At 54.9% G+C, this 12,245-nt stretch overlaps 1 protein-coding gene across 1 annotated transcript in view; it reads left to right on the top strand.

Moving 5' to 3' along the window:
* LOC104396406 (neuronal pentraxin receptor-like) overlaps positions 1-4,538 on the top strand; it is a 34,820-nt gene extending 30,282 nt beyond the window's left edge. The window contains exons 7-10 of the mRNA XM_010006281.1: positions 2,838-3,069; positions 3,184-3,419; positions 3,747-3,926; positions 4,314-4,538. Coding sequence (XP_010004583.1) covers positions 2,838-3,069; positions 3,184-3,419; positions 3,747-3,926; positions 4,314-4,538 — 873 coding nt within the window. The remainder of the gene's footprint in view (positions 1-2,837; positions 3,070-3,183; positions 3,420-3,746; positions 3,927-4,313) is intronic.
* Positions 4,539-12,245: the final 7,707 nt, after the last annotated feature.

Raw genomic sequence — 12,245 nt, 5'->3', positions numbered from 1 at the left:
TGAACAGCCGGGGAGAAGGCGCTTCCCCCCCTCTCCCCTCCCCAAAGGTCACTGGCAGATAACAGCTGCACTGCTAGCATTAATAATTGTGCCAATGATTTGATTTGGGAGAAGGATGCTCGAGTGACAGCTCGGAGACGTGGAGGATGGTCAGGGGATGCGGCTCAGCTCAGTACCAGGAAGCATCACCCAGCACATCCTGGCTGCGAGGAGGTGGGATGAGGAGGTCCAGTCTCCTGTCCAGCCATAGTCTGGCAGCAGCGATGGAGATGGTGTCTGTTGGGATGCTCCTGGGATGATGGGGTGGCTCCCAAACTCTGCTGGATGAGGGTAGTGGCTGCATCTCTTGCCATGAGGAACATGGGTCCAGTGGCGGTTTGGCCAGTCCTGTGGGTCTGGCTGCTGGTGCCCTGGCTGCTGGGCTGGAGGAGCCAGAAAGAGCTGGGGAGAGGGATGGAGCCGGAAAAATTTAGGAGAAGGGAAGGAATTGAGCAAAAGAGGAGAGACAGTGTGTGTGTGTGTGGAGGGGAGCATCAAGAGGAGATGCTCCAAAGCCAGAGAAATTAAAAAGCCATAGGAAGAAAAGTTAGAAAAGGAAGAAAATAGCAGCAGGGAGAAAAGCAGGAGGAAGGGAGGGGGAAAAAAAAGCACTCAGTCACTACTGAATAATGTAGGGCAGGCTACTGGGGGCTAGTAAGAGTGACAAAAGCTCCCAGCCTTTTCTTTTTTTGTCATTAACAGATGGAGCCGTGCATGAAAGCAGGGACGTAGGCTCCAAACCTGCAGCTCGAGCAATCAAAGCGCGCGGCAGACGGGAGCGCCAGCCTCCGCTGCAGCCCCCAGCCCAAAGGGATGAGAAAAGCTCTCGGAGCCCACGGGATGCAGACACAGAGGCGAAGGCAACCCCATCCCACCTGCACTGCCCCTGCCAACACTGCCAGCTCCGCTTGGATATGAGCGCGGGCAGCCCCGGGGTGGGAATTATCCTTTCCACTGGCCTTTCCTTCCAACTACCCATCCCTTCCCTGCTTCTCAGCCAGCTGCACTGATGGGTCCCCAAGACCCCTTCCCAAAAGAACTGACTAAAGCCCCCTCCTCATCAGCTAATCCCTTCCTGTTTTACAGAGACCAAAGGTCAGGTGAACTTTGCCAGGGGTGCTTTTCCCTTCACAGAGAAGTTTTCGCTGTCTTTGAGAGCATTCCCTGTGCTGTCGAAGCAAGCTGGCAGAGAGAGCTGGCGTTTGGTTAGGGCTGGCAGGTGTCCCCTGCACAACCTCCCTTTTCTTGCTGGGTTTTGAATCTCCACATTGTTTTTCCTCACGAAACCTGTGGGTTTATCCCAGCAGATCCTGTTGGAAGCTTTTCCGGATGCCGGAGCGTCACAGCCTCCCTCTTATTTGCAGCCTGAGTGTGTTCCTGCCCAGTGGGGGCCGTTTGTGCTCATGCCAACATTATCTTCTCACTCTCCCTTTCCCTGCTACACTCTCCCTGCTGTTCCCATCCTCCAAAGTTGCATCCTGCCCAGTCAAACCTGGCTTTCCTCTGGCCCTCCCCTCCCCTCTGTTCTTTGTGATGGATAGCAAAGATCCAAGGTTACATCAGCGGGCATCCCCCCTCTTCATCTTTGTGTGCATAGTCATCAGGTCCTGTCCATCCTGGAAAAATGGGATGTAGGGAAGAAGAAAAAGCTGGAAGCCACTACCACACATGAGTGTGGTGACCTCCTCCAGGCCAGTTCCAAGGCCAAGGGGGGCTATCCAGATCAGCAGGATCAAGCATTACCCCTTGTCCCACCAGCACAAGCCATGCAAATGTCCAGGGTTAAAGCAGACATGCAGTCCCCTCTTGGTGCTGGAGCTGCTGTTGTAGCCCCTGCTTTGGCCAAAGGTCTGGCAGAGGGTAAAGCAGGGACCACCACAGCAGCTCCGGCACCTTCAGGAATGTCTGGCAAGTTGGAAAAGGTGGTCACCATCTTTCCAAACCTATGACAGAGAGCCTAACACCCCAAGGATGTGGGGAAGGTAAGAGAGCAGTTACGGAGTAACCTCAGGAGCATGGCAAAGGGCCACCTTCTCCCTTCCAGCCTGGCTTTCTTCTAGCCAGGATGGCGTCTTCAAATGAGGTGGGATCTGGGATCTTCACAGGGTGTAGTAGTGATTGGGAGTATCCTAACCAGGCACCAGGTTTTGGATCAGACAAGGGAAGAATTTTGGTCTGGGTTGTAACCCTGATGGGACAAGATGTGCTTGATATCTTCAAGTGATGGGTCATGTCTTGAGGACCAGAGAACCTACCACTAGCCTCACTTCTCTGTGGCATCCCGATGGCCCAGGAGAGGCTTCCTGATGCTTACAGAGAGCTACCTGACCAACCTGGCACGTGTGCAGGCACCCCTGCGTGCTGACTGAGCTGAGCTAAGAGGATTACAGCCCCATTTTGTGATATTGATGTGCTGGCTGTGGTGAAGCAGCCTCACATGAGTGGGGAAGGGGAGCTCCAAGCTCCTTCCCATGTTATCCTCTACTTGTGAGAGGCTGCCTGTGATGATCTGACCACCTGTGTGTCCCACCCTGTCTCTGAAGCAGGAGAAAGTCATTAAGAGCAGCCAAGCTTCGTTTCACAGTAATGAACTCAATGGGGGCTCTGACATGGGAGGTACAAAGTCAACTGGAGGCTCTTGGAGAAGACCCTGCTGTGGGTGTGTTGTTGTGATCCCATTGCTTCCCATGGTGGTGCAGACTGGGCATGTCCTTATTTAACCTCCTATGCTGACACCATGCTGAATTTTCCCTTTCCTCCCTCCGTTCTTCCTCCATTGCTTCTGTCACTGAGTGCAGCAGGAGCTGCCAGCCCGCACCAATGGCTCGGTGCCCACTGCCCCGGCACTCGCCCGCGATGCTCTCCACACCAAGATGGAGCAGCTGGAGGAGCAGCTCCTCTCCAAGATCCTGACCCTGCAGAAGGAGCGCCAGGCTGCCAGCACAGACCACAGCCAGCAGCAGCACAACATTGAGAAGGAGCTGAACTCCCTCCAGAACCGGGTGATGGAGCTGGAGCATGGTGAGTCCTGCCCGATGGGGATGGTGGTGGCACACAGGGGGTCCTCAGACAAGCCACCCTCACCTTAACGATGGGTGCTGACCCTTCTTTTTCCTCCCCATCCTTGGCACACAGGACCACCAGGCTACAGCCCTCCCGATGCCTTCAAGGTGACCATCCCAGTGCAGAACAACTACATGTATGCCCGCATGAAGAAGAGCCTGCCGGAGCTCTATGCCTTCACCATCTGCATGTGGCTGAAGTCCAAGGCCACCACAGGACTTGGCACCCCTTTCTCCTACTCTGTCCCAAGCCAAGCTAATGAGATCGTGCTCCTGGAGTGGGGAACCAACCCCCTGGAGCTGCTCATCAATGATAAGGTCAGCCCTGCCACAGGTTTGATGAGGTGAAACCCCCTGCCCACATCTCGCCTACTGCAGTCCCCCTGGGAAATTAGGCTCCTGGGGGAACCCATGTGGGGGAGTAGGGGGGAAGGGACCAGGGGGGAGAGGCAGGAGGATGAGGATAATGTGGAGGATGGCTCACTGGGGAGGGTTTTGAGAGGGAGAAGCAGCACATCCAGATGTCCATAGAACTGGCAAAGCCACTGCTATGGGGGTGAACTTCTTGTTCTGCAAGGGGCTGGGGCATTGCTGGGGTCCTTCAGCAGTCCCACAAAGCACCAGGCTCTTACTCTTCATGCAAAGGTTGCCCAGCTGCCACTGAGCCTGAAGGACAAGGCCTGGCACCACGTCTGTGTGGCATGGACCACCCGGGATGGCAAGTGGTCGGCGTACCAGGACGGCGAGCAGCGGGGCGCTGGGGAGAACCTGGCCTCCTGGCATGCCATCAAGCCCCAGGGCATCATCATCCTGGGCCAGGAGCAGGTAGGTGTTGGCCTGCAGCTGAGGGCTGCTGGTCTGCATCACTCTGGCAAGAAGCCAGCCAGGAGAACAGCACCCAAATGGGGCGAGGGCAGGGGCAGGAGCGCTCAGCATGATGTGTTGGCAGCTTGGGTGGGGGGCTCTCCTGCCTGCTCCAACCTCCCGGTGGGCCACATGCAGTCATAGTCTTCTTTTTCCTCTCCCCATCCCTCTGTCTTTCATTCACTCCCCACCTTGTCTTCTTCCATCTCCTCCATGTGTCCATCCCATCTTTGCTATCGGGCATCTCATTCTGCTTCTCCCTCTCCCCCTTGCCCTTTTTGCCCACTGGGTGCCTGTTCCTTCCGCTGTCCCCATCTCTGTCCCATCATCTCTTCCCTTCCTTCCCAGGACACGCTGGGCGGCCGCTTTGACGCCACACAGGCCTTCGTGGGGGAGCTGGCACAGTTCAGCGTGTGGGACCACATGCTGGCACCAGTGGAGATCCTGAGCTTGGCCAACTGCACCTCCCACCTCCAAGGCAACGTGATCCAATGGGATGACCAGGCAGTGGAAGTCTTCGGGGGTGCCAGCAAGGGGGGCTTCACTGCCTGCGAGGAAGGGAGGAAGGCGTGAGTGGCCCCCGCCCCCTCCCCAGTGCCAAGGAGCCCAGCAGCAGCCCCGAAGCAGGGAGCCCCTCACTCCCCTCCCAGACCAGGGAGCCTCGCTGCCGCACTGGGGTGATGCTCAGTCCCCCAGTGCTGGTGTTCTGGGAGGGAAGGGGAGGCCTGGCAGCCTCCCTCTTGCCCCCACCCCAGCAGTGTGGCCTGTCCCCATCCCCAGCACGTCTGCCCCTGGGTCTCATTTTACCCTTCTTCTGTTTTGGGAGGACCTCACTATGCCTGTTGGTGTCTCTGGTATGGAGAGGGTCCTTGCCTTGTTGGCCCCAACAGGGAGCAGGAAGGAGACTCCATCCCCCCCAGACATGGTCTGGCCTGGGTGGGATGCCAGAGTGTGGGCACCCCCCGAGCACATCCCTTTCCTTATTTATTTCTCACATCCTGCTCTCTGGTTTAGTGAGCCTGTACTCCAAATGAGCCCAAAGGCTTGACCAGGAGATGGACCTTCCCCACTGGCCCCATCCCCTCTTCTCCTGCTGCCGTTTTCCCCTACCAGGAAGGATGGGGGAGGGTTGGTGGAGCGCTGCTCCCTGCCTGCCCCCCTCCCCTGCCTCCACTCTCTGTTTGGGCAGGGCTGCCCGAAGCATGTCAGGTTTTCAAGGCAGAGGGAAGTAAGACAGGACTCCCTCAGCCAGGGTCATCAGTCAGTGACCAGGATGAAAGGGGCAAAGCATCTCCCTCCAGCCCACGCTGAGGAGGGAGCACAGCACTGCCAGCAAAGGGAACAAAAACAAGGCAAAAAAAATGAGACAGCAGATGGTGGTGACCAGAGGAGCCCTGGCATCCCTAATCTGGCCTCTTGGGCACTGGATGGGGATACTGCCCTCACTTCCACCTGGGTTCCCTGCTTTGAGCAGCTCCCAGCCAGGGATGGGGCTGCCACCAGCCTTGGAACTAGGCAGGGGTTATGGGGTGGTCTGTATTTTCCCCCTGGAGTGCCTGAGAACATGCTGTTGCCACGCTCTGTGGTCACTGAGGGAGGAATACGTGAGTGTGTGTGTGTGTGTTTGTGTGTGTGTGTCTGGGGGGTGGGGGGGGTATTTCAGGGGTCTCATGGTTGCTCAATGCAGTGTCCAGCTTCCAGTGCTCCCCGCTACCCCAAGTCCCTATTTGTGCTTTTGGCAATGACTGCCCCCCAGCCTGGGGGAGGCGAAGTGGGCAGAGGGGACAGCCCTGTTGCCCAGCATTGCCACCCTGTGGGGTCCCCTGTGGCGGTGGAGTGGCTCAGCCTGCCAGGGGGGACACAGCAGGAGGACAGGACACAGCCCTTGTGCCAAGTGGGAAACACTGTGACCTTTGTGTGCCCCGCCAAGCTGCCCCTTTTCCCTGCTTGCTCACGCGCTTTCCCGAGTGCACATTTGTGGAAGGGGCCCCTGACGCGCGCCTGTGTTGGGATGTTTCTTTTGTAAAGCTGATTGTGGACAATAAACGTGACGTTTTCTGTTTGAGCCTCCCGTGGGGTGCAAGGTCACTGTGGGGACAGAGGGAACTGGCCAGCACAAGGCTGAGGTGTCTTTCCCCAGGGCGCTCCCTGGAGGGAGATGGCCTTACAGAAATACCATTGCAAGCATCTAGGCATCACTGCCCTGGGGGAGAAGGTGTGTGGGCATCTCTTGTCTACCCCACTGTGGAGCAGCATGAGGTACAGGCTGCTGCTTTGGGGTTGGGAGAAGTTCCTCTCTGTGGAGGAGGAACCCCCTTCCTAACAACAGGGAAGCAGAAGTCCACAGGAAATCATGGCCTCTGGGTCAGACTGTGATGGTGAGGAGCTCACGTGGGGTATAAATGTAATTAAGTACTAGTAATAAGTTCCTGAACTTGCTAGGCAAGAGCTGGTTAGCTCTCAAAACAGCTCTTGGAGACACCTATTCTAGAGCAACCTGTGGCCAGGTCTGTATGATGCTATGCCCTTCAGTGGGTCCTGTCCCTCCTAGGAAAGGCAAAACCCCAGCGATATTTGGCGAAAACAGTCCACAAAGCCAGAGGGCTCAGTTTTCCCCCAGGACCCTGTCATTGCTCGTCTGCTTGTGGGGTCTCCTTGCTGAGCCAGAACCATCTCCAAGGCTCCTGCTGCTCTTTCTGGAGGGTATTTAGTGCCATAAAACAAGCTCTGGGGCTCTCACCTTCAGCTCTTCAGCACATCTCCTGAAGGCTAAGGAGGTCTTTTTTGAAGAAAAAAACCCAACAACCTCTGAGTACGTACTTGAGTTGGAGCATAAGCTCAAGAGCTTTGCTGAACTGGAGGCTCACCTTCACTAACAGAAGAGGGCTCAGAAGGTGACCTCTGTGCATGCAAATAACAGCAGAAGTTAGGAAGGATGGCACCTTTTGGAGGAGGAAATTTCCCAAACAATTCCTGGGATCCCAAATTTAGGAGGAGGTTAAATAAAGAAAGGGGGACTGGTCTGGAAGACCCTCCTATTAAAACTGCAGGAGTCCTGCAAGGAGATTTATGAGGCTGCCAGCCAAGGGAGAAGATATGCTGAAGGATGAATAAGGATGGAAACATCCATCCTGGCCACAGGTGTGGGATACTGGCATAAAACCTGTGCTTCCAGAGCACAGAAACCCAGCCCATGCCAAAATCTGTGTGAACTCCCCTTGGAAAAGCAGAAACATAGGGACACCAGGAGATGCTGAGGCAGGGAGTCCAGTGCTGCCCTCCACCTCTCCCCAGGATGATGCTGGCACAATCCCAACCCCAGCCATGTCCCTGGTACACGTGGCTCTACCACTGCTGGGACAGGAGAAATGGGGGGAGCCCAGTGGCACCACTACTGCAGGGTGTCCTCCTCTCCCCCAAGAGGGTGACAACCAGTTGGTCAGACCTGGGGGGTGGGCAGAGACTGCAGGAAAACTTGATATATTTTATCCAGACTTTTTAAAAGTGCATGGCAAATGCTTCTGTATAAGGCTCTTCAGGAAGCAAAAGGCATTATAAAGAGATTAGAAACTGGTGGGGAGACAGAAAGTGATAACCAGGAATAAATATTTGATTTCCATCCTGCCCTGGCTCTTTGCGGGAAGCGGCAGCTGCTTCTCACCAATCTGGGGAGGAGAAGAGCAAGAAGGGACCATTCATTTTTCGTAAGCCGAGCCTTGCAAGAGCTGCAAATCTGCAACAGGGCTTGAGAGGAGGAGGAGACAACAAATCAATGGTGTTGCTGGCTGGAAGGAGCAATTACCATGACTTACACACACTGCATGCTTCTAAATTAACCAGCAGCACTCAGGAGAAGACCTGTGTCTCTCTCTAAGGGCAGCTGGCTGGAAAACAGCGCGTTGTGAATAGAAGAGATGAGGAACAACATCATCACCCTTGGGGGAGGTGGGGGCTCAGAGAAGGAAACTTTTCACAAGGCTGCACAGGTTTTGCAATTGAGGTAGGTGCACTCAGCTGGGATGCTGTGCTGTGTCTGGGTAAATAAGATGGGAGGGGGATAAAAGAGGGGATGAGCTGAGGGCAACCCAAGAGGTGGGCAGAGCAGAGCCGAGCCAGAAGCTACAGCAATTGAGCAGGGGCTGGTGCAAAAGTAGATGGCAGGGGAAGCAGATGGATCTCCTCAATCCCCCCAAGAGGGTGTGAACACGCTTGGAGGGGAGGAAGGGGTCTGCTGTCGCCTTTTCTAATCTGCGGGACTCGCTGCTGCAGGGCTTCCCTTGGGCTGAGGGCTTAGCCTGACTCAAAGAGCCCCTGTCAAAAAGGAGGGTGTGAACAAGAAGACCAAGTCAAACACGGCAATGGGGAACCTAAAGGCCTGACAGCTCTCATTTGTCAGGTTTGAGAAGAAAATGCTGCAATTCCCCAAGCACTCCAGCTCTTGCCTGGCTTTCCAGCAGTGTAGGCTCTGGGGACATGGGCAGTCCTGGGACCTCTGCCTCAGCGTGGGTTTTGGGAAGCTTCTGTGCTCTCTGACACTCACACCACCAGCTTTGGGCTCCAGGGTCACAGCTCCCTGCAGCATTTCAACCTTGCAGTCCCCTCAAACCAGGTCACGCCAGCCTGTGCTTCAACCCCAGGAGGCGACACTTCCGAAGCCCCCATCACACGTGCTGCCCTAGCAATGGGGGGCTGCCTTAATTGCCTCCCCACGCCTCTCTGTCCTGCCGGGAGCCTCCTCTGCTGCCTCCCAGAGCCAGGAAGGCTCATTAAGACTCGCACAGGGAATGTGCTGTGATTCCAGAGCATCTGGCACAGGAATGGCTTCTAGAGCTGCAGCAGCAGACATTACTGGAGGCAGCAGCTAAGGGCACATGTGGGACACTGCCTTGCCCAGATCAAGGGATGCAGCTTGGGTGCTCTCTCCTTCAGAGTAGGGAGCTGATTTGCTTTCAGCAGTCACATATTCCTGCATACCAGCATCACCTTCTGGAAGCTCAAGGCTATGTGGTGGGGCTGATCCCAGTGAAATCTGGCTTCAGCATCCCCTCTGGATATCCTGAGCACTCCTCCAGCCTCTGGAGAGTTGCAACTATTTTAGCCACCTCAGGGCAGCTACAGGGTAGACCTTGGCATGTCCCAAGTCCCCTGCCCAGGTCCTTTGGTGCTGCCCAAGGTGATGTGGAGCAGCGGCACCCAGCTCCTGGGCTGCAGGCAACAGGCCTTTAGCTTCACCTTCATCACAGAGAGGAGAGGGCACAGCAGGGCTTGTGTCTGCAGGGATGATGGGCAAGTCCCAAAATGTGGCCAGAAGCAGCCAAGAAAAGACAGTCTGTGAGTGCCCTGTGCCTGATGAAGAGTCCAGCCTGCCATCCAGTCTCCTATCAGAAGGAGATGGCAAAAAACAAGAGCAGGGCAATATATATATTATATATACATACACCTTGCAGTTGGTGGTTCCATTTGTTTCTCAGCGAAGGAGCACAATACACTCTGATGTCGTGTGGCAAACAGCACTTCTTTGTTTTCATGCATTTCATCACGGCTGCCAAGAAGGGCTGAAAGAGTTTCCACTTGTGATCAATGGTGAAGAAGAAAGGAACTGCCAGAGCAAAGCAATGATAATAGTTCCTTACAGATCCAGAGGTGTCAATCAGGTGCTCCAGGCTTGCATTCACCCGTGGATGGGCACCTGTTCTCTCTGTATGGAAACTACAGACAAGAGGATGTGAAGCCAGCTGTCTAACTGCCTTCTGCTCTAGCAGCTAAGGGATGCGTCACCTGTGGTGGCCCAACAGGGCAGAGTGTAGAGAGGCATTGTAGAGAGGCAACTCATGGAGCCCCTGAGTTTGAGGGTCCAGAAACCAACTGCCCATGTTTTGCTAAGCCACAGCAGGTGGGAACAGGCCAGTGGGATGCTCTCCTTCCTCAGAATGCACCTCCACCTTGCAGCCACCAGAATCAAAACTCCCCCCCACGGCTTTCCTCTCTTTGGGCCCTCTGCAGTTTTGGCTTCGTCCATTTTGCCTTAGCTTTTCACCTAGGAGTGGCTGATGAATAATCCTCACAACCAGTCCCAGCATTTCCCAAGGGAAACACTCCCTGGGGACACATTGATCAAAACCAAAGCCCGTTTGATTGAACCCAGAATCAGACGTGCGTGTGCCTGCTCCCCTCACACACACACTCTCTCCAGCTCACCCCGACTTGCTGCTTAGTAGCAAAAGTGGGTGAACTACACAGGGATTAGAGCATTAAAAAAGCCACGGCAAGAACACGATGCTTGAAAGCGCCGTGTCCCTGGAGAGATTAGAGTAGCTGTCTGGAGATAAAGTAATGATGATGGAAAGATCTTTTTCCTCGCAGAGGTTCTAGTCCTAATTATCTCTCCTGCAAAAATGTATATACGCCTATCTCTTGGCTTTTATCTGTCTCTTGACAATTATAGCTCTGTGCCCGTCTGGCTGCAAGAGGCTGGTGCTGGCCTCAAGGAGGAAGGGGAAGGAACTGGCACAGGAGGTGGAGCAGCAGCACAAGGAGGGGGACAGGAGGCAGCATTTCTTTGCCATCACCGGCGGCACCGAAGGCAAATGGGAAGACAAACCATCACTTGTCTTGCCCAGCCCAGAGCTGGCTTCCCTGCCTCCACCACCAGCTTTGTCAGGCACATGAGAAGCAGGGGGTCTGATTCACTGTTACATCAGCAGAAGTGGCAACAAGATGTCCTCCCTACAGCTATAAGAGGCTCTAGTGGGGGAAGAGGGCAAGAGAGTGCCCAGCTTGGTCCTCCCCCACTCTTTTCCTTCTCAGACAGCTAGGAAGCAATTCCTCTCAGCAGCCAGCCAGCAAGGAGGACATGTCAAATACAGGCCAGCCAGAAGACCACATGGAAGGTCTGGCCCACAAGCCACCTTGCAAGACAAGGATGGGCTCTGATGGAAACCCAGGCATCGTGCCCAGCAGCCGGGGCTTGGCAAAGGAGAAGTCGTTCCCCTCAGTACTATCCTGCAGCTTGCTGCTTCTTCACCTGTATTAATTACAGACAAATACAATCCTAGACCCCCAGGAAATTGTTTAAGCCTTCGTGTAGAAGCAATTGGTATTTGGGTGGCAGGATGCAGAGACAACAGGTTTCCTAGAAAGCTGAGAGACAAGGAAAACCTCAAAGCAAGCAGATGTTATGAAGCCATGGAGGGCAGCAGGGGGACAATGAGTTCAGTGGGGATCATGGAATCACAGAATGGTTTGGCTTGGAAAGGACCTTAAAGAGCATCTAGTTCCAGCCCCCCTGCATGGGCAGGGACACTTATCACAGACCAGGTTGCTCCAAGCCCCATTCAAGCTGGCCTTGAACATTTCCAGGGAGGGGGCTTCTGCAGTTTCTCTGAGCAGCCTGTTCAAGTGTCTCACCACCCTCACAGTCAATAATTTATTCCTAATGTCTAACCTAAATCTACTCTCTCCCAGTTTAAAACAATTACCCTTTATTCTATCACTACACGCCCTTGTAAAAGGCCCCTCCCCAGCTTTCCTGTAGCCCCTTCAGGTACTGGAAGGGCCACTATAAGGGGTCCCCAGAGCCTTCTCTTCTCTGGGCTAAAAATCCCCAAATCTCTCAGCCTGTCCTCATAGCAGAGGTGCTCCAGCCCTTTGATCATCTTTGTGGTCCTCCTCTGGACTTGCTCCAAGAGCTCCATGTCCTTTTGCTGAGGGCTCCAGAACTGGACACAGTACTGCAGGTGGGGTCACATGAGAGTGGAGTAGAGGGGGAGAATCACCTCCCTTGACCTGCTGCCCATGCTTCTTTTGATGCAGCTCAGGACATGGCTTTCTGGGCTGCAAGGGCTCATTGCTGGCTCATGTAGAGCTTCCTGCCCACCATCACCCCATCTCCTCAGGGCTGTTCTCAATGCATTCTCCATCCAGCTTTTATTTGTGCTTGGGATTGCCCCAGACCAGTGCAGGACCCTGCACTTGGCCTTGTTGAACTTCATGAGGTTGGCACGGGCCCGCCTCTCAAGCCTGTCAAGCTCCCTCGGGATGGTCTCCCTTCCTCCAGCATGTTGACCTCACCACACAGCTGGGTGTCACCAGCAACCTTCCTGGTGGTGCTCCATCCCCCTCTCCATGGTGCCCACAAAGATGTTCAACAGCACCTGCTTCAGTACTGATCCCTGCGGAGCAGTGCTTGCCTCTGGTCTCTATTTGGACATGGAGCCACTGACTGCAACTCTTCGAGTGCCACCATCCAGCCCGTTCCTCCTCCACTGCGTGGCCCATCCA

This window comes from Chaetura pelagica, unplaced genomic scaffold (genome assembly GCF_000747805.2).
Source record: "Chaetura pelagica isolate M959 unplaced genomic scaffold, ChaPel_1.0 scaffold530, whole genome shotgun sequence".
Taxonomy (NCBI): Eukaryota; Metazoa; Chordata; class Aves; order Apodiformes; family Apodidae; genus Chaetura; species Chaetura pelagica.
This window is presented reverse-complemented; position numbering and strand designations above follow the sequence as displayed.